Source organism: Monodelphis domestica, chromosome 2 (assembly GCF_027887165.1).
Source record: "Monodelphis domestica isolate mMonDom1 chromosome 2, mMonDom1.pri, whole genome shotgun sequence".
Lineage (NCBI taxonomy): Eukaryota > Metazoa > Chordata > Mammalia > Didelphimorphia > Didelphidae > Monodelphis > Monodelphis domestica.
Window position 1 is genome coordinate 66414949 of NC_077228.1, and position 26454 is coordinate 66441402.

A 26454-nucleotide genomic window follows, 5' to 3' on the forward strand; every position below is an offset into this window, starting at 1 on the left:
TTAAGCAATACCTACTATATGTGAGGAAGATACCGTGGTCTGGGCTTGAGATACAAAGAAAAAATTACAATAATTCCTTCAGGAGACAAAGTACCACACAGATGAATAAAGTGAGAAATAGGAGGAAGGGAAACAGTACTTTGGGTGTCACAGGAAGAATAAAAGAGGCTTCATGAAGAAAGCCGTTTCTTAAAGTTAAAAAAACATGGTGATAGTAATTTTGTGCTCTTTGACTGAATAATGTTGCATGAGAAAATATATTAAAATGTGAGATATTAGAAACTCTTCAAACCATGGATAACCATGACAATCTGCATTTACCATCTTGGAGTTGGATTTTATGCTTGTAACCTAATTTATTAGCCTGCACTTTTCCATTATTATATATGGATTCTTTTATTGAATTAACCTTAAAATTGTGTGATTTTTTTTTTGTTATTCTCAATATTATATGGATTCCATTTTTTGCCTGTCATTTATTAGTCATTTAGTTTTCTATTCCTCTCTAGGTCAATGGTATCTCCATGTCTATAATTTTTGTTAGGTCAGAGATGGCAAGTGTTTAAAGGAAAAAGATTTTGGGGGGTTTTGTAGTGTTGTTTGTTTTTGTTTTTTGTCTAAACCCCATAGGGTCTACCTATTATATTAATTACAATCTTTCATTTTAATCCGTTTTTATATTTGAGGAACTAAAGCAAGTAAAATATTTTAATTCTTTGGCTCCATTGTGGCTAGAAATTTTTCTTTCAGTCCAGTGTTGTCTTCCTCTTCTTTCTCATATCTGATTCTAGAGAGTAGATTTCACTTTTATGGTGTTAAATTTAGTTCTTTATTTTGCTTCCTATTTACTTAGATGTAATGTCTGTTCTTTTCTACTGTTCTCTGCATCTCTCCCCCCCCCCCCCAATTCCTCCCCCTTAAATCATGGCAATCAGAAGAGACAATAATCCATACAAGTAAGAAGAAATAATGCTAATGCAAGCATTTTCTTTCCAATGTTGTTATAGGTCTCAGCAAGCTTTTATGCAAAGCAGCCTGTCCCAACCATCACCAGTGGTTCTTTCTGGCACAACTTTGCACAATTTTCCAGCAGTACAACACCAGGAGCTTGCCAAGGCCCAGTCAGGCATTGCCTTTCAACAAACTTCTAATGCTCAGCCCATTCCTATATTGTATGAACATCAGCTAGGGCAGGCATCAGGGCTAGGAGGTTCCCAGTTGATTGACACACATTTGCTTCAGGTAAGAGAATTTTGGTTAACATTATCTCTTGAACACTTGAGACTAAAGTTCCACATTCATTAAGCAGCTGCCATGTGTTAGACACTGTCCTATGCACTGAGATAAGAGGAAAACAACAGTCCTTTGAGGAGTTCACAATCCCAGAAGGAAGCAACATGCAAACAAGAATACAGGATAATAAATCAATAGAAGGTGGGATTTTATCGGGGGGGGGGGGGGGGGGGGAGAAGAGTAGGAAGAGAAGTCTAGGCATAAGAAAATACACAAAGTTGAAAGATGGAGTATCTTATGAGCTGAATATTAAGAAGACCAGTGTCACTGGACAGTAAAATATAAGAAAGGAAAAGGGAAAAATCCAAGAAGTAACCAATTTTTAAAGAATTTTAAGAGCTAAACTTTCAAATCATCTGATTTTTATAGGTAATAGAGGGCTACTGGATTGAAGGAATGGGGAGAGATGATAGCATTGTCAAACTCACTTTTTAAGAACTGAAATGAAGAATGACTTGAGGCAACGAGATCAATCAGGAAGCTCTTGTATTCTAGGTTTGAGGTGATATGGGCCAGTACCAGTCTGGTTACATTAAAAAGGGAGAGGGAAGCATATACAAAGTGTTTGGAAAGTAGAATTAGCAGGAGGAGAAATATTTGAGAAGTTAAGGTTGATGCCTGGGTTTTGTACCTCGGTGACTAGAATAGTGGTGCCTTGGACAGTAATAGGGACAGAGCCCTGAGGAGGGGGAAATTTATGATTAATAAATATTATCCAGATAAAGCCAGAACTAGAGAGACTGTGAAATAGTCGGGTAGGAAAGGAACCAAGGTACAATACCAGAAACGCCTAAAAACAATATATATCAAGGAGAAAAGGGTGATCAACAGTGTCAATGGCTATAGAGAAGTTGAGAAAAATAAGGATTTTAAATAAAGGGCCATTAGATTTCGCAATTAAGATATTGTCATTAACTTTGGAGAGTATTTTCAGTTAAGTGATGACCTTGGAAGCTACATTGCAAAGATAAGTGGTAAGGACTAGGCAGTGGGGGTTAAGTGCCCAAGGTCACACAGCTAGGAGGTGTTTTAAGGCCAGATTTTAATTCATGACCTCCCATCTGTAGGCATGGCTCTCAATCCACTGAACTACCTAGTTACCTCCAATAGCATTTTTAAATTTAAAAAAATAATAATTTGATGTTCAAAAAAATAAGAATTAAATATCATCTTTTTATACTTCACTAATTTGTTAAACTCTCCTTCTAGGCTAGAGCAAGTCTCACCCAGGCTTCCAATCTTTATTCTGGACAAGTACAACAGCCTGGTCAGAGCAGTTTCTATAATACTGCTCAGTCACCCAGTGCTCTTCAGCAGGTAAACTATGGCATGGTAAATTTCCTCAATCTTCTTTTTATTTATTTTTTTCTTTTAACTTAAATTTATAAAACTAAGTTTAAAGTATTAGAACATGGTATAGTATAGGTAGGGAGGTGGCCTTGGAGCAGGAAGACAGGGGAAGTTCATATCCCCTCTCTGTTTCAGGTAGCTCTCTAACACTGGCAGAAACCTGTAGTGGTAAAGAGAGTTTATTGAGGACTTTCCTATACTAATGAAGTCATATCTGTCCCTATCAAAAATAAATACTGTCATAGGGCCACTGCAGGGGTAGGGAGGAGAGCCAGGAGGATAATGTGGTATATATACAGCCTGTCTCATGGGCTAAATGCACAAACAAGGATGTGCAAAGATGGGAACAGAATGCCAAAAAATCAACCATACTTTTCTTACTGGAGAAAACAATGGAGGCATACATTCTGGTTCCAAAATACACTTCTTAAAAACAAAATGAGAATGTTGAAATCAAGATATTTCTTGAAACTGTAATTAATGATGTTGCTAATTAATTAGCATCCTGTTTAGAGGTTGGGGCAGCTAGGTGTGGCAGTGGATAGAGAGCCTAGTCTGGAGTCAGGAAGACTCATCTTCCTGAATACAAATGTGACCTCAGGCACTTATTAGCTGTATGGCCATGGGCAAGTCACTTAACCCTGTACACCTCTGTTTCTTTGTCTAAAATGAGCTGGAGAAGAGAATGGCAGGTCACTCCCATTATTTTTGCCAAGAACACCCAAAATGAGGTCAGCGGGAGTCAGACCTGAATGAAATGACCAAACAACATTTAGAGAATATTGTTTAAACATTCACTTCTGTTGCTTAAAAAAATGAAATAGAGGACATGCTTGACAGGTTTTGTTATTCTTGACATTGATAATGTTCTGTTAAATTCTAATGGCTTTACAGAAGTAAAATTATATGCGTGCTTAGAATTCTTTATATTGTATGTAAAAGCTAACCTTGCCACAAAATGCTAATCTATCTCGATATTATATTATTTTGTTCCTAAAAACAGTTTTCCCTTTGGTATTTGCCTTCTCCATGTGATCATTGTGAATGGTTCAACTCTGGCTTTCCCCTTCCTTTACATAAACTTTAGAGTCTTTGAATTATTCAGTAGGTGATAATAAGGGTATAATTTTATAGTTAATTAAGCCTTTATGATCCCATGAGGTTTCTTGCATTGGAAAAATTTGTATCATTTTCCTTCCTGGCACTTTATTAAGCTGGTGTAGCCAGTTCACATAGGATTTATTTCCTTATATACTATTCTGTGTGCTCTGTCCATATTGAAGTCAAAAGAAATCCGCATTTCTGTGTCCATTAGCCACACTGCATTTATCAAAATCAAGTCATTATTTTTTTAAGTAGATTATTGTGTGGGTTGAATAGAAGTTAAATGGGTTAAGGGAGTTGGTAGGGATCTATGAAAAACATAAGCATGTTATTGAGTTATCTTCTTTTCTTTCTTCCTCCTCCCCAGGTAACTGTACCTTTACCAGCTTCACAGCTTTCTTTGCCTAATTTTGGATCTACTGGGCAACCTCTAATTGCTTTACCCCAGACATTACAGCCCCCATTACAACACACCCCACCACAGCCTCAGGCCCAAGGCCTCAATAGGCCCACACAAGTAAATCAGCCTTTCAGAGGATTAATTCCTGCAGGAACTCAGCATAGCATGATTGCAGCTACTGGAAAGGTGAGTGAAGAGTACTTTATGCTGCTTTTGTTAATAACCAAAGGGAGATATATGCCAAGGGTCTGTAGTTGTCTACAGCTAGTTAGCTTATGATTATTTAAATTTTCTAAATCTATGTTCTGCAAAACAAATGGTATAGCCTTCTAATTTTGTGAATTTACCTACGTACAAGTAACTGTTAATTATCATTTTGAGACTTTTTTGTTTGAAGAAACATAGGAGGACACTTAGCAAACACTTACCATTTTAAATTGATTTTTATATATCCATTGTGCTACCATCTTCCTTTCTCTCAATAATTGAAAGTTTCAAGTTACTTGTTAAATTTTTTTTTTTTGATAAGTACAAACCTTAGCTTATTACTCCAATATGTGAGACCACTTTACCTATTTCATTTTTGTTTTCTTACTTAGCCCATCAGGTGATTCTTGAAATTTTAGAAGTCTAAAGCACTTTGATGAAGTGGAAAGAGGGATGTTTTTTGGAGTCAGGGGCAATAAATATGACCTGCAAATCTCTTCACTTCTCAGTCTGAGCTCTTGTGAAATGAACAAGTTAGACCAAGTAGTCTCTTAAGATCCTTTCCAGCCCTCAGTTTGAATAAACGTTACATTTAGATCTTGGAATTCTTAAATGTTAAAATCAGTTTCTTTTTATCTTACCCAGATGTCAGAAATGGATCTGAAAGCTTTTGGAAGTGGCATTGATGTAAAGCCTGGTACTCCTCCAATTGGTGGTAGAAGCACCACACCAACATCCAGTCCTTTCCGGTAAATGAAAATTGTTTGTTTGGTTTTGTTTTCTTTTTAAACCCTTATCTTCTGTCTTCGAATCAATACTATGTATTGATTCAAAGACAGAACAGCGGTAAAGACTAGCCAATGGGGATTAAATGACTTGTCCAGAGTCACACATCTAGGAAATGCCTGAAGCCAGACAAAAACCCAGGACCTCCTTGTCTTTAAGCCTGGCTCAATCCACTGAGTCACCTAGATGCTCCCCTATTTGAGAATTTTAAACTTGTTTATGAAGCCTAATAATTCCCTCTACCCCCTTCAGTGTTAATTACTATCTAGTACTTTATATTCATCATTATTTTGTAATGTGATAACATTACATTATATTAGAGATATGTTAAGTGACTTGGAAAATATTAGATATTACAACTCAATGTCTTTGTTTTCATCCTACTTGAAAAGGATCTTGGAATTAAAATTTTTTCTGAAATCATTGAATTAATGAAACAGAAGAGCCATAAGAATCATACTAATTTCATGTTGCTCAAAGTCAATTTCATAGGGACTAGGGATAGAACCTATGATTTCATTTCCCATATTCCAATACAGTTGGGTACATATTGACTTAGAGAACTACACATTATCATTAGTTGTGTTTTATATTATTATTCTCTTAAATATTTTCCAATTACATTTTACTCTGGTTCAGAGCATACTTGGGGTTGATACCACTGTGTCTAGCATGTTGTCTTGGAGTATGAAAATGTTAAAATGACTTGGTCTATGAGTTTCAGAGCCAGGACTCTTATCCCTGACCCCAAAATACACAATTCACTACTCTAAACTATTAGGCCAATCATTTTGTGGTCCTGAGCTTTTTTTTTTTTTTCAAGCTATTTCAATCTTCAGTTTTTTTATCATCTCTAAAATGTTAATGCATTGCTAGCCTTACAGGACAGCTGTGAACCAAAAAAAAGAAAAAATGGTGTAGAAATGAGTGATTGATGTTGTAGAGTTGTCTGTCCAGGGTAGATGTTGACTAACTGCTGGTGGCTTCTTCCCAAGGGCCAGTTCCACAAGTCCCAACAGCCAGTCCAGCAAAATGAACAGCATCGTTTATCAGAAGCAGTTCCAGTCGACAGCTGCAACTGTGAGGATGACACAACCATTTCCTGCACAGTTTGCACCCCAGGTGGGCAGATACAGACAGGAGTGTTTCCTTCCACATTCTTGGACTTGTTAATCCTTCCTTGTGTTAACAGATTGAGAAGCCCAGGGATTTAAGGCAGTGGTTCTTTCTCTTAACAGTAACATTTTAATGTAAATGCCAGTTTAGATTTTTATTGTTGGCAACTGTATATTTCTAAAAGGAATGGGTTAAAAGCAGCTGGGAGAGCCAAGTCCTTGAAGATTCCCCACACAGCTCTGACAGTACATTTCAGTCCTATATGTTGCTTTGGGAAAAGTTGAGTCTAAAGAGAAGGGTCCCAGTGCTTGGGGTATTCTAAGCCTAGGTTTCCACCTGAAGATACTTGAATATCATCTCATATATTCTCCTTGGTTGTCCTGTAGTAACTTTCTTGGTTAGGACAAACCAAAGTTAAATTCTCCCCAAATAGATTGGACTTCTGAGAGAGGATGCATGATCCCTCACTGTAGGTGAAGAGCACTTCCTTTGTTTTCATATTGCATTCCATATGTGTATACCTCTACTGCAGGTCTCTCTTTTCTGAAGATGTCCTCGTGCATAATAGCATTGCTATTTTTTCCCCTCTTCAGAATTTGCAGCCAAGATGGTAGAGCTGAGCTAGGTATCGTAACATGGCTTTGGCTCAAGTTTTCTGGGCTAGATTCTTTGAGCATGGCCCCTTAATGGAATTCTACAGCCCACACATTTCCTTTCAGTGGCACAATGGGCACTAGATTTACTCTGGGATAAGCCAACTTGTGATCTAGTTGGCAATTTTTTTTTAACAGTTCAATGTGTTATGTTTTGTTTTTTTCACTCAGATCCTCTCTCAGCCTAACCTGGTCCCTCCATTGGTAAGAGCCCCACATACTAACACCTTCCCAGCGCCTGTTCAGAGGCCACCAATGGCACTGGCCAGTCAGATGCCTCCTCCGATGACCACAGGCCTCATGAGCCACCCTCGTTTGCCACATGTGGCCAGGGGTCCTTGTGGATCACTATCTGGAGTCAGAGGTAATCAGGCCCAGGCTGCGTTGAAGGCTGAACAAGACATGAAGGTTAGTACAGTGTTAACAGCTGATAGGGCAAGATTGTGTCTCTTGAACCATGTCTTAAGATGCCTATGGACCCTTAACACAAATCCAGGCATTATTGTATTAGTGAATCGACCCGAAACTAGATGCTTTTTTCCTCCATTTTTTCTTCTTCCGTTGCAATTGCAATTGGTAACAAACCAGCATTTTTATACCTGTGGCCTATAAATTGCCAATGAAATAAATTGAGGGAGATCTGAGTTTAGCCTTGAGGCAGCTATACCTTTTTAAAGAAGAAAAGAAAACTATTTGGGGATCACTGAAAATCACCCTACCCCTACCCCCACATGAGCCAGTGATATTACTGATGTCCTGTCAAAATTCCATTTGGGTAAAATGTTCTGGCTTTTCTGTGTTAAAATGTTTCCTGTGTACTCCTCTGTACCTGTTAACACACACAACACCAATGTCTTGTCATAGGACTGGATTACTTTTAAATAAAGCAAGCTTGGAAAGCACTTTGGGATCCTTCTAGATGAAATCCATTATAAAAAGATACAGTACAATAAAAGAATGCCTAAGAGTCTGTGTGGGGACAATCTAGGGTTGTAATGACCATGTTGCTTGTCTGCTACCTCTACAGGCAACAGAATAATTTCTTTTACTTTCTGTGTCCTTAGGCTTGGCTTTAGAGATCTAAGGAATTCTACCAGTCTTCCACCTAGGAGGTCTGGCAGGAGAAAAACTAAAAAAAAAATAAGGAAGTAGAATTGTCCATTTTGATGGTTTCCTTTGATGAAGATATGTTATATTGAATCATTTGTTAAATGTCATATTCTCTGAGTTTAAGATTTATTAAAGGTTTTGTCATCTGTTGAATTTCTAAAAAGGAATAAATTAAAAGCCCCTTCAGTGATATATATGGCTTGAATGACATACTTTTTTTATAAAGCTAACTTATGATTAGAAATAATATGATTTAAAATTCCCAAAATTTGAACATGGGCATTAAACAGCTCTTTGTGATTGGTTTTGGTTTCTGTTGCTAGCTGCTCAATTCACTTTCACTACTTCCCCTAATGAACATTAAAATAAATGTAGGCAATCTCTTCTTAGTAGTTTTAGGGGCTTGTGTGCAAATTGCTTTCAGGAACTTGGATGGTAGGTGTTTATTTAACTTGCATTGTAATATTTTGAATTACATATAAAATCAACCCATACTGATTATATGTGGTTCTTTGGTGTCATTTGTGGATTAACGTAAGTATGTTCTTTGAGATATCTTGCAAATAAGATTAAATTAACTGGTCTGTCATTATCCAGTAATGTGGTTAACAGAATTTAGTGGTTAAATGCCAGTTTCTGAATGCTTTTCCCTTTTAGAAGAGTGTAGTAAAGAAGGGGACTCCACACCAAGACATTTGGTTCTAGGTGTTTTTTGGTAAAGCCACAATATCGGTGCTTCCTTGAAGGCAGTTACTGATAACTATACATTTTGAATTTTCATTTGTGCCTTCAAATTTCTTGTAATGATGAGAACATTCCATTTTACCTCTCAGAAGAGAAGTATCTCTTAGACATGCTCCTTCAAGGTGTTCCTGACATTTTAAGCTGGAAAATCCAGTGGATACTCTAGATCTGGGTGATGGTTCTACTTGGTCGTAAATCTTGTATGTTTCTTTCGGCTTTTACAATGTTGCTGCCTTTTCAGCCTGGTTGTTTCTCCTTTTTTAAGGCAAAGCAGAGAGCAGAGGTTCTTCAGTCCACGCAACGGTTCTTCTCCGAACAGCAGCAGAGCAAACAGATAGGAGGCAAGGCACAGAAAGTGGACAGTGATTCAAACAAAACTCCTGAAACTCTGACTGACCCCCCTGGAGTTTGTCAGGACAGAGTAGAGGACAAGCCTCCCCCTACACCCACCACTGCAGCCAAACCTGTTAGAACCGGACCAATCAAACCCCAGGCCATCAAAACCGAAGAAACCAAATCCTAAAGGCTCCGGTTGATAGTTGGGGTGGGAAAGGGGTAGGGCTTTGGGGGTTGGGGGGTGGGTTGGAGAATGAGTTCAGCTAATGCCAGAAGGATTCCATAGCTGGGGGAAGGAAGAGGGTGAAACGGTCATTGTGACATTCTCCTGTTGTGGCTCAGGAGGACACACCAGGGACACAAGAAGCTATTGACACTGTCCCACAGCACCAGGGAAAGCTTGAGGCTCTGTGTCACCCAGCCAGAGGTCAGTCTGCACTGGGCGATGCATTTTTATAGTCAGGATGGAGATACCCATGTATGAACAAACACAGGCCTGAGTCCATCTAATGCAGGAATGCAGAATCTTCACGGTTAGCTGCCATAGCAGAAGCATGAAGACAAGATAGCACATCAGAGTCAGAATGTGGCTTGAGCAGTGCTTCCCCAGCTACTGAGCAGAGATGGTTTCTGATCGCTCCTTTATGTTCCTTGGCTGCTGTTTCCGTTTTTTATAGGCTCCGTGCGTAAGAGCTGCAGATGGATGGTGCTGGACAGAGTAGCCTTATTTTGTATTATGGCAGCTTGCTGTTGTTTTGTAACATGGAAGCTGAGTTAAATGAACACAATCAAAGGACAGTAACTGATCTTCCCCTCCCTTGACCTCTAAACGGATGGATAGTCATGTCAGCATCCTTTTAAAAAAATTTTTTTTCCAAATGGGCAGTGTTTGGCTACTGCTTCTGTTTGAAATGATGCTGTATTTAGATTGTGGCCTAAAGCGTGAAGTACTACTTGGCATCCTCTTCCTTCCTGCCTTTGACATGGCAGACTTGTTGCATTAATAAGTCAAACAAGTCCTTCTTGCCTCTGCTCAGCCATCTTTGTATGAAGCCAGTGGTTTTCTAAACGGTTTTCAGCTAACATTCATGTAGAGCAACAAGCACTTAGATCTGTGCGGCTAGTTAAAGGAAATTCTATCTAAGGAGGTGCATTTCTGTATCAGAGCTGTGTCACACTACCCTTCCTGCCCACTCTGCGCTGGAAAAGTAGAATCAAGTCAAATAATGCCTTTTTTAATTGTATCCTCTAGTATTATAGCTGTAGGACAGTACTGTATTATACTTCTGTGAATGTAAAATATCCTGTACCTGCTTATGATACGTAGTAGTGACCGTGCTATACCAGAGCTGTTTTTAATGACGTTATTCTAGATAGACTTTTGTTTTTTCCAGATGATGATTGAGAAGCTAATAAAAGGCGCCAGGTACCACATCAGTAACAGAATGCTGTTTTTCTGGGATTTTTTTAGAAACTTCTTTGGGGGGAGGAGGGGGATGTTTTCAGGGGTTTTTGTTTTGTTTTTGTTTTGGAAACAGTGAGCTGAAAGTCTAATGTGTATAATTTTGTTCAATGACTGCAGAACCTGGAAAGGCTGTTGCTGCTATTGATGCCTAGCAAATTGCTATTGGTTATCTTTTTATATAAATATATATATATATATAATTTGAATTTTTGGAAACTTTAGCTGTGATGTCAACTTTGGAAAAAGTATCCCACTTGTACTGTGTTGAGTTGGCATTGTACAGAAATTAACAGCCATATTGGTCTAGAAACGTTAAACTTAATTTTTTTTCCATTTGTACAGGGGTAACACACTGTATTAAATATGTAAGGTCTTATTTACATGGGTTTGATTACAGAAACTAATAAAATATTCTCTAAATAATGTATCCTTCGGTTTCCTAATCCTTTCCTATAAGGTACAACAACTGGCATGTCAAATAAGAACAGTGACCATTTAAGAAGTCAACTGGGCAGAGAGGATTATTGGAAAGATGGTGAAGGACCACCACCCATTGGAGGTCCTACAAAATCATTCCGTTTTCACAGACCCCTGCTCTAGCAAAGAGGACCAAGAGTGGGTGGGTGAGCCTCCGTGTAGACCTTGTCTAGCAGTAATTGACTCCATAAAACATGTAAGACAGAACCATCTAAAAGGAGATTTAAAGGGTACACACAGGTAGCCAAAGTTGGTTTCCCAGATCTGCCCTATTGTGGTTACTCATCAGAAAGTTGTGGTTAAATTAATGTCTAAATAATGATATAAAGTGATAGGCTGTCTGGTTAGTATATAGAGAATTCCGTAGTAGGAAAATTGTGCTTCACTAGAGGCATTTTGTTTGACTCTTCCATAATCAAGCAAATTTGGAGGCAATGTTGAGAGACACCTTGCCCTTCTTAAACAACAACTGGGAACATGGAAGGAGTGAGAGTGTGTCCTAGAGAGAAGACGTGTCGCCTCTGAAGTCTGTTACCCACTTTATGACTTGGGAAAAATTAAAGCCTCCCTAGATTTGATCTTTTATTTCTCAAATGATAATATAAGACTCAAATTAAGGTCCTTTCCATTCTGCATCCTGTCATCTGTGATCCTGGTGACTCCCCAGTGAGTGAGACTTTCATGTCATTAAGGAAAATGAGGCAGGGGTGAAATGTCTGAGATAGGAGCTGAGCTCGGGTCCTCCTGATGCCAGGCCAAGTCAGCAAGAGGAAAAACAGGTGAACATTGCTCTCTTAGGACCTTGTTGAACCTCCAAAGGAAAACAAGCAACAGAAGGGGGGGGGGGGGTCCAAGAAGGAATCTGAGAAAAAATCTTAGTCGTTCTGTTGGCCTGCCCTTTGTCTTTGCTGAGATGCACCTCTGAATCCTCTGTTGTGAGACTGGTGTTCGGGCAGGTCTCAGCGGCCCACCAGAACACATTTGTGATGGCCTGGCCACGTTTTCCAGCCAGCCAGCAGAGGTTACTCTTGCACGGTACCAAGTGAGAGAATCAAAAGAAGGTTTGTGTTTCCTTTTTGTTTTTTCCTTGTACACATTCCATTTGGGGACTAGGAAGACCCGGGTTCCAGGTGTGCCTTGGACAGACACTAGCGCCGTCACCCTGTGAACGTGACAGCTTCTTACTGTGCCGTACCATTTCTGTCCATCAGGTGACGTGCAGGTGAGGTGCTTTCCATAGACTTCCCACGTATGAGAAAATCCCAGGTTTGGACCAAAACAGTAATTTCCCCTTTTAGAGCTCTTCCTGTGCTTCATTGTCTGGTACAGTTAACCTTCAGTTGTTGAAGGCTGTCCCCGCGGAGGGGGTGCTGGGAGATCTTGGATGGCAGGACCTTTGTCAGCCAGGGACCAACCCGGATAACTTGCCACCATGTGGCAGAAGCAGCCGTGCCCGTGAGGGCCTGACATACCCACATCCCCTCCCCTGTCGTGGGAGCCATATTGGTTCCTGTTGAATGAGTGAGGAGGGAAATGAGGGGACAAAAGGCTGCACTTGCCAGAGCACTCGACAAAAGGACCAAAAGGACCACTAGTTCGGGGCCATGTCTGTTCTCTATGCCACGCATTCAAGGCAAGAGAAACCAAACGAGTTGCCACTTTCTGTAACTTGAGTTTCTTCACCTTTAAAATGGGTATAATAATGGCACTTGGGAGGGCTGAGCTTCCCAAACAAGTTGGGGTTGTGGAAATAAGTTACCTTTGTTTTCCCATAAAACAAATGATGCCGCTGATAGACCGAAATGAAACAGACCCTGCTGTCAAGGAGCTTACACTTGCCCGGATGAGAAAAAGTAAATGAGTAATTGTAGGCAAAATGTTTTTAAACACTGTTGATTGGAGGGGGTAAGAACGTTTGGAGTAAGACCTGTTCACTTTTTGATCATACCTGATTTCGGGACCCATCTGGGATTTTCTTGATTAGAGTAGTTGGCCATTTCCTCCTCCGGGGGATTAAGGGAATGGGTTAAGTGACTTGGTCAGGGTCACACAGCAAGTGCCTGAGGTCGGATCTGAACTTGGGTCTTCCTGACCCCAGGCTCAGTGAATGGAGCCACCTAGTTACCTTCTTGGCCAAACAAAATTTTGAATGAAACATGATCCTAAAGAGGTGAAAGTGAGCCCCCACCCGCATGGGAGAAAGCCAGGGTAAAGACAGGGACAAATACTTGAATACTTAGAACAAAGGCATTATTTCTAATCAGTAAGATTATATACACATTAAAATGACACTAACTTGCCCCTGCCCCCCCGCAGCAACTTGACAAGTAAAATATTCCTTCAGCCCACCTCAAAACAGCATTTTAAGTCTGCGATCTGGGATTGAGAAGACCAGAGTTCAGATTTACCCTCAAGACACCTAAACTGGCTTTGTGACCCTGTGTGTGTCACTTAACCTCTATTTGTCTCAGTTCGCACAACTGGAAGACAGGATTAATAATAGACTTTCCAAGGATGGATGGATGAATGGTTAATGCTCAAATGAGAAAATGAGATCTATAAAGGGTGTCTGGCACATAGTAGGTGCTATATGAAGCCTCTTGTTATTGGAAACATTCAAGAAGACAGAAAGTACCTTTAGATGATTTCCAGGAGTTTGGGGGAGAAACTAGAGGTACACGGAGGCACTTTCCTAAACCCCTCCAAATCCCACCAACTTTTCTTTATGTCCCAACTATATCCCACCTTCTACAGGAAGCCTTTCCCAACTCTTAATTTTAGTGTCTTCTATTAATGATTTCCTAGTTATCCTACGAATAGCTTGCTTTATATATATTTGTTTGCATGGTGTCCCCTCCTCCCCCCCCTCCTCAAACTGCTTGAAGGCAGGGACTGGCTTGTTTGCCTCCTGGGCTCCCTAAAGCTAGGTGGCACCGTGGATAGAGAACTGGCTGGGAATAAGATGGGAAGACATCTTTCTGAGTTCAAATCTGGCCTCGTCCCCTAGCTCTGTGACCCTGGATGAATCACAATCCTGTTTGCTTCAGTTCCCCACATCTGTAAAATAATCGGGAGAAGGGAATGGCAAACCACTTCAGTATCTTTGCCAAAGAAAATCCCAAATAGTAGCACAAAGAGGGGCAGCAAGGTGGCTCAGTAAGGTGAGAGCCAAGCCCAGAGATTCTGGTTTCAGACACTTGCTAGCCCAGTGACCCTGGGCAAGTCACTTAAATCCAGTTGTCTGGCCCTCAGCTCTTCTACCTTGGAACCAATAGACATTATTGAGCCTAAGATGGAAGACGGGTATTAAAAAAAACAAACAAAATAAAAGTGGCAAAGTAGGTACTTAAGTGCTGATCAATAGTGAGATCGATTTCCCCTATCACTCACATCAACCCTTTAACCTATCATTTGGAATAACTGAAATTGCAAACAACCAGAAAGTCAAGTAAACTGTCAAGAGTTTGCATCTACTCGGGCATAGTCAGATGATCGAATAAAACAGTAATATCAGATTGTACAGCTTTGAAAGGCTTCTGCTGCTTAACCTGTATTCAAAGAGTAACTGAATCTGGATTTGGACAAGGCACTCATCACAGAATTTCAGTCAAGATGATTTAGGTGTACTAAGTTTCCTATAGAGAGAGCTTGTTGCTATTGTCTAGTCCATAACAACAAGCATTTATTAAAGTCCTACTATGTGTCAGGCACTATGCTAAGCACCGCAGATTTTTTTTAAAAATGACAAAAACCATCAACAAAAACCAGCTCTCCAAGAGCTCATAACCTAATGGAGAAGCTAACAACCTGCAAATATGGATGGAGGGAGGGATGGAGGGATGGATGGATGGATGGATGGAGGAAGGGATGGATGGATGGATGGATGGATGGATGGATGGATAGGATAGGATAGGATAGGATAGGATAAATTGGAGGGGAAGCCACTTGCACCAAGGTAGGAATTTAGCTGGGACTGGAAGCAGGGGAAACTAGGAGTAGATGAAGGACAGAGTTCCAGGCAACCAGTAGACACACATGGCTTTGAGAAATGGAGTGTCTTGTGCAAGGAACAAAAAAGAGACCTTCAAATTTGCTGTATGCAAAGTAAAAAGAAAGGGGCTGGGTTATGATAGACTTCAAAAGCTACACAAAGGATTATCCATTTGATCCTGGAAGTCTTGGGAAGCCACTTAAGTTTATTGAAAAGACAGTGATTGGTCAGAACTACACTTTTGAAGGATCAGTTTGATAACTCAGTGGAGGATGCTCTAAATTGGAAAAAGATGGGACAGAGAAGTCAATCAGGTGATAGTCCAGGCATAGATTGATAAAGGCATGTTCCAGGCTCGTGAGAAAAGGATAAATACTAGAGATTCTGTGAAGATAGAAATTACAGATTGGATGGGGGAAGAAAGGGAGAGAGAGGAGTTGAGAATGACACATTAGTTTTGAACCTGGTTGACTTGAAGGATAATGGCACCCATGTATTGAGGAGATTAAGAAGAGAGGAGGGTTTGGATGGAAATGATAATGAGTTCAGTTTTGGACTAAGATGCCTACATAGCGTATGTTGTTTGAGATATATGATAAGTTGGGGGTGAGAGACAGGAAGCTAGAACAGAGATTAGGACTACAAAAATTGATCTGAAAATCATCAGCATAGAGATAATTGTTATAAGATAATTGATCATTGAATCAGGGCTGATGAGATCACCAAGTGAAAGAGAAGAGAGCTCAGAATAGAGCCTTGGGGGACACACATTTGGTGGAGGCAACCTGGATAGAGATCCAACGAAGGAAACCCAGAAGTCAGAAAGCCAGGAGAAAAACCAGGAGACACAAAAACCTAGAAAGAAGTGTATCAAAGAGGAAAAGTGACTGAGTGTGTCAGACTGCAATGAAGTCGAGGATTGATGAAAGGCTTTTAGATTTGGCAATTAAAAGATCTTTGATAGCTTTGGAGAGGACTATTTTGGTTGAACCATGAGGTCCTAGTCCTGAAGAAAGTTAAGAAGAAAATAAGAGGAAAGGAAGTGGAGGCATCGATTTTAGATGGTGTTTTCAAGAAGTTTAGCCACAAGGGGGTAGAAGAGATGTAGCTAAGAGGGACAGACAGATCAAGTGAGGACATTTTTTTAAAGCCAGGGAAAACATGGACATATTTGTAGGTAGTAGGGAAGCAGCCAGAAAACCGGGAGAGAGTGAAATTAAAGGAGAGTGTAGGACGGTAGAGGGGACAGTCTGCTGGAGAAGACAAGATAGAATGGGATCGCTTGGACATGTTAAGGGTTTGCCTGGGCAAGAAGTGAAAGAGTGTGAAGGAGGAGACAGTAACAGACGGCAGATATCTGGGTAATTGAGATCAGGAGGAGGCCAGAAAAGGAAGCTCTTGCTAATATGGACATTTTTATTACATTACTGAACATATAAAATCTGTATCAAGTTGTTTGCCATCTCAGGGAGTGGGGAGAAGAGGGAAAGAGAGAAGTGAAGAATTAGAACCAAGTTTTTTTTTTTTCCCCAAAAATTTTTTAAATGAAGGTTAAAATTGTTTTTACATATAAAATGAGGGGGATAATTTTTTATTACGTTAACTTAAAATATTACTGTTAATATATTAATATAAAAATATTAAATAAAATATTATTTTAAAAAAGAATAAACAACTTCACCTCTTTGGAAAAGAAAAAAAAAGGGACTCTTGGTTAATGACCATTTTTTTTTCAGGGAAATATAAGGTAAGGCTCTTCACAGAGAAGATAAAGGAAGGGGGAGCCTGGGGAAGTTTGGGGTAGGGTTGATAAAAAGGTTTGGAAAAGATACCGTGATGATTGAGATGGCAGTGAATTGTTTAGGAAAGTTTAAAGGATTGTAGTGGCCCAGTACACTGACACCAGGTAATAGATTACCTTGTACATGTAAGACACCTAGTCCATATTAAATTTGGAAAACTCATGAGGAGAAAAGAATGCATTTTTAGCCAGAATGCTATTGGTCCAATTTCTCCCACCAAGTTGTTTGAGCTAGGGCAAGTTGCTTCCCCTCTTTGAGTTAATTTTCTTCAATCAAATGAAGGAATTGGACTAGATGACCTTATGGCTCCATCCACTCTGATATAAAAAAGTTAAATCAAGGTTTGTTGAACTAGTACCTCCTTCTGTTTTCTCTCTAACATATCTCCAATTTGTCCTGTATTTGTCTTCTTTGTACAAATTGTTTGCATGTTATCTTCCCAATTAGATTGAGCTCCTTGAGAGCAGTGATTGAGTTTTGCTTTTCTTTGTTGTCCTAGTGGGAATGGTTAATATTGGAGGATTTGTTAGAAGTTAGGGGAAATAGTGTCTTTTTGATGGAGCTCGAATCATTACCACCATTTTGAAAACAATTTGGAATTAGCAAAGTAACTAAAATGTCCATACCTGTTGACCCAGAGATTCCATTACTAAACTCATTTTCATTGATACGAAGAAAGTTCCCTTTTCCATCAAAATATTTAGAGCAGCCTTTTGTGTGTGTTTGTGTGTGACAGCAGTGAATTGAAAACTTAGGTAGATGCTCATCAATTGGAAAATGGCTAAATAAATTTTGGCACATGAACCAAATGGAATACTGTTGTTGTCCAGTGGTTCAGTCATGTCTGACTTTTCATGACCTCATGGACCATAGAACACCAGGTCCTTTTATCCTTTACTGTCTTCCAAAATTTGCCCAAGCGCATGGTCATGCCTCCCATGTCACTCAGTCCATCTCATCCTTTTCCATCTCCTTCTCCCTTTGCCTTCCATCCTTCCCAACATCAGGGTCTTTTCCAGTGATTTCTGTCTTCTCCAAAATAGTTAAGCTTCAGCTTCAATATTTCTCCTTCCAATAAATAGTCTGAATTAATTTAAATATTGACTGATTTGATCTCCTTACCATCCAAGGGACTTTCAAAAGCCTTCTTCCGTACCATAATTCAAAAGCATAGATTCTGTGATGCTCAGCTTTCATTTCATCTCTCACAGCCATACATTGCTACTAGAAAAACCATAGCTTTGGATATATGGACCTTTGGTGGCAAGGTGACGTCTCTGCTTTTTAGTATGCTGTCAAGATTTGCCATAGTTTCCCTCCCAAAGAGCAAGTGCCTTTTAATTTCATGTCACCATCTGCAGTAATCTTGGAGTCCAAGAACATAAAATTGGGCACTGCTTCCATGTTTCTCCTTCTATTTGTCAGGAAGTGATGGCACCAGTTACCAAGATCTTAGTTTTTTTGGTGTTAAGCTTCAAGCCAGTTTTTGAACTCACTTCTTTTGCCCTCACCAAGAAGCTTCTTAATTCTTCAGTTTCTGACATCAGAATGGTAGCATCTGCATATCCAAGATTGTTGATATTTCTTCCAATATGGATAGAAAGCTAGATCTGTAGTTACAAAGTCCTGAGTTCAAAATCAGCTGAAGACCCTTATTAGCTGACTGACACTGGGTAAGTAACATTTAACACCTGTCTGTCTCAGTTCTCTCATCTGTAAAATAGGGATCTTAATAGCACCTACCTTCCAGAACTGTTGGAAGGATCCAAAGTGCTTTATTAACCTTAAAAAGCTCTATCATGGAGAGAGAAATACAAATAGATGCAGTATAAAGTAAACAGAGCCTAGTGAACAATATACACAAGAAAAGAATGTTCATTGAAAAAAATAATACACAGGCAGACAAACACACAAATCAAATGTTGCAAAACTGCAACAAGCATGTTGGTTTTTGTTTTTTTTTTTTTTGCCATGAACAAGCATGATTCAAAAGACGAGATATGAGAAGGTGCCCTACTTTGCACAAGTGGGAGGTCAACAAGCTCATTCACTGAACATGTTTTCGGTCTTTTTGGATGTGTTAGTCAATTATGCTGATTTTTTTCCTTCCCATTTTTGTATCCTAAAAATATTTGTCATCTGGGATGGCTTTCTGGGAAGGAGCTGAAGAATGAAAACTGAGGGAACTTTTATTGATGTAAAAAAACCTAAGGGGTCAACTAGGTTGCTCAGTGGATAGAGCACCATATCTGGAAACAGGAGGTCTTGGATTCAAATCTGACCTCAGATACTTTCTAGATACTCAGATATTTCCTCAGATACTGCCTTGGAACCAATGCTTAGTATTGCTTCTAAGACAGAAGATAAGAATTTTTTAAAAAACATAAGATCAATGAAAACACATTTTTAAAAACAAATGCTTGTTCAGGACCAGGAAAATATTGTATGCAAAAACAACCATATGATCAACTGTGATGGACTTAGCTACTCTCAGTAATATGATGATCCAAAGATAATTCTGAGGGCTTTATGAAAAAGAATGCCGTCCACCTCCAGAGAAAGAACTGTTGGAGTCAGAATGCTGGTGAAAGCATTCTATTTTTCAGTTTTTCAGGGGAGGGTCTTTGTTTGGGGTTTTTGATTTCATAAAATCATTCAATTACAAAAATAAAATAATTTTTAAAAATAAATGCTTGTTGGCTTAAGATTTGTAAAACAGTGGAGTGAGACTAGGAAGGAAGGAAGGAAGGAAGGAAGGAAGCATTTATTTAATACCTACTCAGTGCCAGGAACTCTGCTAAACATCCTACAAATATCTCATTTGCTCTTCATAGCAACCCTGGAAAGTAGGTACTGTTGTTTTCATTTTGCAGTTTTGATAACCAAGACAGACAGAAGTGAAGTGACTTGCCCAAGGTCACACAGTTTGTAAATATCTGGGAATGGATTAAATGTCACCGAAAGACCATGGGGAAAAAAAGAGACAAAGATTGAGAGCTCCAAGGGCCCTTAGAAGTTATCTAGCCCCCCTTCTTCTCATTTTACAGATTATAGCATAAGGAGACCAAGATGCAGAGAGACCAACCCAGTATTACCCAGGTAGGAAAATAACAGAGCTCATGTTCAAAAGTGCATTCTCAGGATCCAAATCCAGAATTCTTTCTGCTGCTCTGTGATGATGCAATTTAAGAAGGGAAAGCCTGTTTAGAAACTTCTTCAGATGGCTCTTTCAGGGTAGAAAATAATGACTAACTGGAGCTAATATGGATAAAAGTAAAAACCAGGCAGCCTGATTTTACCTTGAAAATTCCATGCTACCCAGAAATTGCTTGTTGCTGTGCGCGTGTGCGCACACACACACACACACACACACACACACACACACACACACTTATCTTTCTCCATCGATCTGCCTTGATAAATGATAATGGATACAAATACAGAGATAAAAAGTCACAGAGATGGATAGACATGATGGAGAGAGAGATGATAACATACAAATACAGAGATACAGAGACGTAGAGGTGGATAGACAGATGGTGGAGAGATAGGTGATAAGGGATACAAACACAGGGATACAGAGATGGATAGATATGATGGAGAGATAGATGATAAGGGATACAAATACAGGGATACAGAGATGGGGATACAAATACAGGGATACAGAGATGGATAGACAGATGATGGAGAGATACATGATAACAGACACAGAGATGGATAGATATGATGGAGAGATAGATGATAAGGGATACAAACACAGGGATACAGAGATGGGGATACAAATACAGGGATACAGAGATGGATAGATATGATGGAGAGATAGATGATAAGGGATACAAACACAGGGATACAGAGATGGGGATACAAATACAGGGATACAGAGATGGATAGATATGATGGAGAGATAGATGATAAGGGATACAAATACAGGGATACAGAGATGGGGATACAAACACAGGGATACAGAGATGGGGATACAAATACAGGGATACAGAGATGGATAGATATGATGGAGAGATAGATGATAAGGGATACAAATACAGGGATACAGAGATGGGGATACAAATACAGGGATACAGAGATGGATAGACAGATGATGGAGAGATACATGATAACAGACACAGAGATGGATAGATATGATGGAGAGATAGATGATAAGGGATACAAATACAGAGACACAGAGATGGGGATACAAATACAGAGACACAGAGATGGATAGACAGATAATGGAGATGGAGATAGGTTTTTATCAGGACCCAGAATTTCATCAGTGTAGGGAGCTAGGATTTTAAAAACAAAAACTACCAAAGGAGATCAGCAGCTGTTCTCTTTCTAACTCTCAATCTTAGCAAGTTACCTGAGCCACCAGGAGGTTAAGCAACTTCCCTGGGGCACATTGCTAATAGAAAGAACCGTGGAAATGGAATCAGGCTTCCTGGGTTCGAGAGTCCTAGCTCTACTTCTTACTATCTGTGTGATCTTGGGTGAATCATTCAACCTGAGTCTCAGTTTTCCCATCTGTAAATGGTGAATGATAGTGTGCGCGTCTCCTACCTCAAGGATGTTTATAATGATCAGATGAGGGAGGAAGAAGACCCACAAAGTGAGCCCAGCTGTAGGCTCTTGCTATCACCTAACTAGTCAAACCATCTCTTCAGTCTTTTAAATAGGGAGAAGCAGAGGAAGTAGTGTTGCTGTAAAGTGAGTTAGCTGTGTTTCCAAGAGTTTAAGTAGTCAAGTCAGAAGCCATTTGCTTGCTTAGTTTGAATTGATAGATGAAGGAGGACTTGAGTCCTTTGAAAGGCAAGAAGGTTGAGCTCCTGACCCACCCCTACCCACCTCCTCCAAACCCAGTTCATTTGGAATCAGGAACTCAAAAGTGATTGCCTGGAGAAGCATTCATATCTCTGTGCAATGAAAGCTCATCCAGGTATGTGGTGTATGTGTGTGAGTTTATATATAAAAGGAGTTGGGGAAGAAGGTTTAGTTTTGTAACCACATCTTTTAAAAAAAGCGTTATATATAAACTGAGTCATACCCATATGAGAAGAACTAAAATACATCTGTCCTATAAGGAAGGGCAAGTGATTAATTATATAACTCTAAGAAGGGAAGACCAAGGGTGTGACTGTTTTAAGGCTATAGAAGAGTTCTTAACTTTTTGTAGGTTTATTTGTTTCAAATAATTGAAGGAAATGCTATCTTCAGCTCAAGGTTAATGGAACTAAAGATGTAATTCCCTACCTCACCCCCTTTACCCCCAAACCAAGTTTACAAATCCTCTGAAATCACAGATCTCACATTATGGTCCTGAATTTTTGATATTGAAATCCTTTTCTTTCTTCAAGGATTGGTTCAGAAGTGCTTCTTTCATGAAGTCCTCCCTGATTTGACTCTGACTCCCAAACCTCAGCCAAAAGGTAGGTTGGAATCAGATCTCAGAAGGTTTTACGTGCTGGTTTCTCTTCACAGGTTTTCCCTAGAGCACTTTGGTTCTCTCCTTTGCTCCAGTACTATCTTACCTTGAATCATACTTGTTGGGGCAGCATCATTTCTAACCTGTTAGACTGAGTTATTTGAGGGCAAAGGAGTACCCCCTTTTGTATTCCTAACCCTGAACTCGGTACCTTGTACATAGTAAGTGGTCATATTTGTTTCACTGAATTCTAATTGTTGGTGTTTTCTTAGGTCCCTACGATTTTATTCACCAAAGGAAAAATGGGACAGGCACCTTTGGTTCTTTGATTATCATTCTTTATTCCCTGTGAAATCTGTAGGCTAAACTCCTCAGAGACTGTGCCCCACGTGGAGAAGTTTGGAGGATGACGGGGTTGCTGCTCAGATACTGCCGGGGACAACAGAATAGGTTTACCAGGAACCCTAGCAAACGTCATACCTGCACCAGTATTCTTCCCAGTGAATTATGATACTCCTGGCAAGGAGTATCTCTACTAGTTTTGATCTCCAGGTCCCTAAGAGAAGCCTAGTGAATATCCATTCCATGCTCTGTTTCAGATTCACCCATGACAATAAACAAGGCACTCCTGGAATTGGAAAGCCCTCATTCATTCTTGGCATTCCAAGCAAGAGCTCAGAACATCCCCAGGGTCAAAGGCATTGAGATCCCTTTCAAAGACTTGTCCAAGGAAGTGTTCAAACGAAGAGTGGCCATGAGTCAGAGGTACTGAATATCTCTTTGTTCATCTTGCTTTGATTGGAAATGGAGGCAGTAAAGTATATTCCCTCCCCCCCCCCAACCACTATTGCTGGAAACATCTTTCCTGTGCAATTCCTTGGGGTAATGTTCTCCCAGGAACATTCTTCTGGTGGCAAGATGGTCTCAAGCACAAAGATTCTCCTCCTCCTCCTCCTCCTCCTCCTCTTCCTCCTTTCAGTACTAATTATTGATTCCAAGGCAGAAGAGTTGTAAGGGCTAGTCAATGGGGGTTAAGTGACTTGCCCAGGGTCATGCAGCCAAATTTGAACCTGGGACCTCTCATCTCCAGGCCTGGTTTTTAATTCACTGAACCACCTTGCTGCCTGGAACACAAAGACTCTTAAACTTGAGTCTGTGAATTTGTTTTGTTCATTTTTGATACCTGAAATTCAGAATAATTTATTTCCTTTTAATATATTTTATACATTTAAAGACATTATTCTGAGGTGTTCATACACTTAACCAGATTGCTCAAACCCAGGATGCCCCCAAATCTTAGGAACTCCTTCTCTAGTGGGACAAGAACAGGACTTCCATCTGGCTGTGGAAGTGAGAGGAGCCCTGAATAATGAAAGCAGGCAGGCCTTCCATATACAGAACAGGGGTTCATCTGTGTTACTTGGGAAGCTTCTTCAGACTTTTTGTCCCAACCCCTGCTGTCCTATACCATCTGTGTTGGCTGATGGTATTTTAATGGAATAGTAACAATATTAAAATAATAGTACATTAATGATCTATTTTATTATGTCTAATATGTAATAGTATATAGTAATACCATATACTATGTAATAATATCATAGTTTGTTAACATTATATATAATAGTATAAAATATATAATAGTATATAACATAATAGTATATGATAGATAATAATATATTGTGGCATAATATATTACAGTACTAATATAGTATGTTAGCATTATTATATATAATGTATAATGCATAACATAATATTATGATATATAATCATATAATATAATATAATAATAATAGCATATTAATATATAGTCATATATAGTATATAATATATAATTGTATATAATATATAATAGTATACAACATAATGGTATATTATAATAGTATAATATAATAGTATATTATAATAGTATATTATAATATATATATATAATATATATAATAGTATATTATAATAGTATAATATATAATAGTACATTAGCATTATATGTAACATATAATAGTATAATATATAATAGTATATATTATAATAATAATATAATGTTATATATAATAGTATGTATTAGAAATAATATAGAATTAATATTATATGTAATATAGTATATAACATAATAAAATGTAATATATAATAGTATGTTAACATTATATGTATCATATAATAGCATATAATAATATAGAGTATAATATATTATAGCAATAATATAATAGCATGTTAATGTTATATATAATGTATAATACTATTATATATCATATATAATAGTATAGAACATATAATAGTATATAATAGTAATAATATAATAGTATTATTAACATTATATATAATATATAATAGTATATAATAGCATATAATAGTATAACATAGTAATAATATATGTTTATGTATAATAGTATGTTGTATATAATATATAATAATAATATAATAGTATGTTAATAGTATACATATGCCACATAATAGTATAATATATAATAATAACAATAATGATGAGAACTTTGACCTTCTAGGAATAATATATAGAGAATTTACTTGTGGACAGAAGCAGGGTAAAGGGAGCAAGCTCTTCTTTTTAGTTCTCTGTGATGTGGATGGAAACCTTTAGAAGCAGAGGCCATTTAGCCCTTAAGGAATTGGGCTACTGGATGAACGTATGTTGATGGAGTGAGGAATGATGACCACATTGACATCCCCAGACAAGCAGTTTCTCTTTCCTATGAGAAGACTGGGCACGGTGCTCCCTGTCTCTGGCTCCTCCAGGTGCTCATTTCCTCATCTCTAAAATGAGCAAGTTTGCTGGGATGTCCTCCAGAGTCTCTACTGACAGATACCAAGAGCTCGAGGTGGGATGCTGGGAGCGTTGGGGAAGAAGGTACATGCTGCAGGCAGAGAAAGGTGCCATGTTGCCCACAGAATTATAAAGTAGCTGGTTTGTCTAGGTCTGGCTCTGAAAACAGGCAAAGAAAGATACTTCCTCCCCTCATTCAGGGTCTCATTTGATCTTTATGGCAACCTTTAAGGTAGCAGGGCATGGGGTATATGCTACATTATCCAGAAAAGAAAGCTAAATCCTAAACAGGGGAGGGGAATAAGCATTTATTAAGTACCTATACAATGTATCTCGCACCGTGTGAAGTGACTTGCAAATAGTATCTCACATGGAGAGTCAGTCCTGGGTTCAAATGTGACCTAGACATTTTCTAGCTCCTGGGAAAGTCACTAACCCCCATTGCCTAACCTCTAACTCTTCTGTCTTAGAAACAATATATAGTATTGATTCTAAGATAGAAGGTAAGGTTTCAAATATTTATATATGTATAAATATATAAATAAAATAAATATGTGATTATATATGTCTGTAATATATAATATAATTATATTTAATTGTATTATGTGTTATGTATACATGTATATATAATACAATAATATATAATGAATATATATGTATATATATGTATATATATATGTATATATATATATGTGTGTGTGTATATATATATATATATATATATATATAGCGCCACATTCAATCCTCCAATAGTCATGCCAGGCAGGTGCTACCTCACAGTTGAGGAAAATGAGGCAGACACAGGTTAAGTGCCTACCCAGGAGCAACAGCTAGGAAGTATTTGAGACTGGAAGGGCAAAGATCCTATTCCAGATGGTAGAACTACCACCCGTGGGGGGGGATGGAAGGACTTTACAAGGAATCACGCTTCAGCTCCATCTAAGGAATTTCTAAGAAGTGATCCTGTCTAACAATAAAATGGGTAATGAAATGACCTCAGGACCTACCCACCTACAACCTGTGCCTAACAAAGAATCCCACCTGCAACATGCCCAAGTGGGGATGTCCAGCCTCTGATGGAACACCTCTAGTGAGGACAAAACAGTTCATTCTTCTTGTGGATAGCTCCAATTGCTAGGAAGTTTCCCAAACCTGTCCCTCTGAAATTGCCATGCCTCACCCTGTGGGATCCATCAGAACAAGTCTAATGTTCGTACAATTAATAATTTTTCAAATAACTGAAGATCGCCTTGATATCCCTCAACTTGATATCCCTTAATCTATATTGTTAGGTGATGAGGTCCCTGTTACTCAAAGGGTTCAAGAACTGACAAAACCTGTTGGGATTATTTTTAGGGGTAGTACTGCATTGGGTTAGACTATATTCCAATCCCATCCATTTTATGATCTGCCAAGGTCAGGTTTCCA

General features: G+C 38.8%; 1 protein-coding gene across 11 annotated transcripts in view; it reads left to right on the forward strand.

The window, feature by feature from the left end:
• LOC100020287 (protein PRRC2C) overlaps positions 1–10991 on the forward strand; it is a 96597-nt gene extending 85606 nt beyond the window's left edge. For 6 of the 11 annotated variants that reach the window (XM_056815536.1, XM_056815539.1, XM_056815543.1 and 3 more), the window contains 7 exons: positions 1008–1242; positions 2503–2625; positions 4115–4333; positions 5000–5103; positions 6136–6262; positions 7081–7317; positions 9029–10991. In XM_056815536.1, coding sequence (XP_056671514.1) covers positions 1008–1242; positions 2503–2625; positions 4115–4333; positions 5000–5103; positions 6136–6262; positions 7081–7317; positions 9029–9286 — 1303 coding nt within the window. In that variant the 3' untranslated portion in view covers positions 9287–10991. The remainder of the gene's footprint in view (positions 1–1007; positions 1243–2502; positions 2626–4114; positions 4334–4999; positions 5104–6135; positions 6263–7080; positions 7318–9028) is intronic. The other 5 variants (XM_056815541.1, XM_056815542.1, XM_056815546.1 and 2 more) reach the window with 4 other exon arrangements.
• Positions 10992–26454: the final 15463 nt, after the last annotated feature.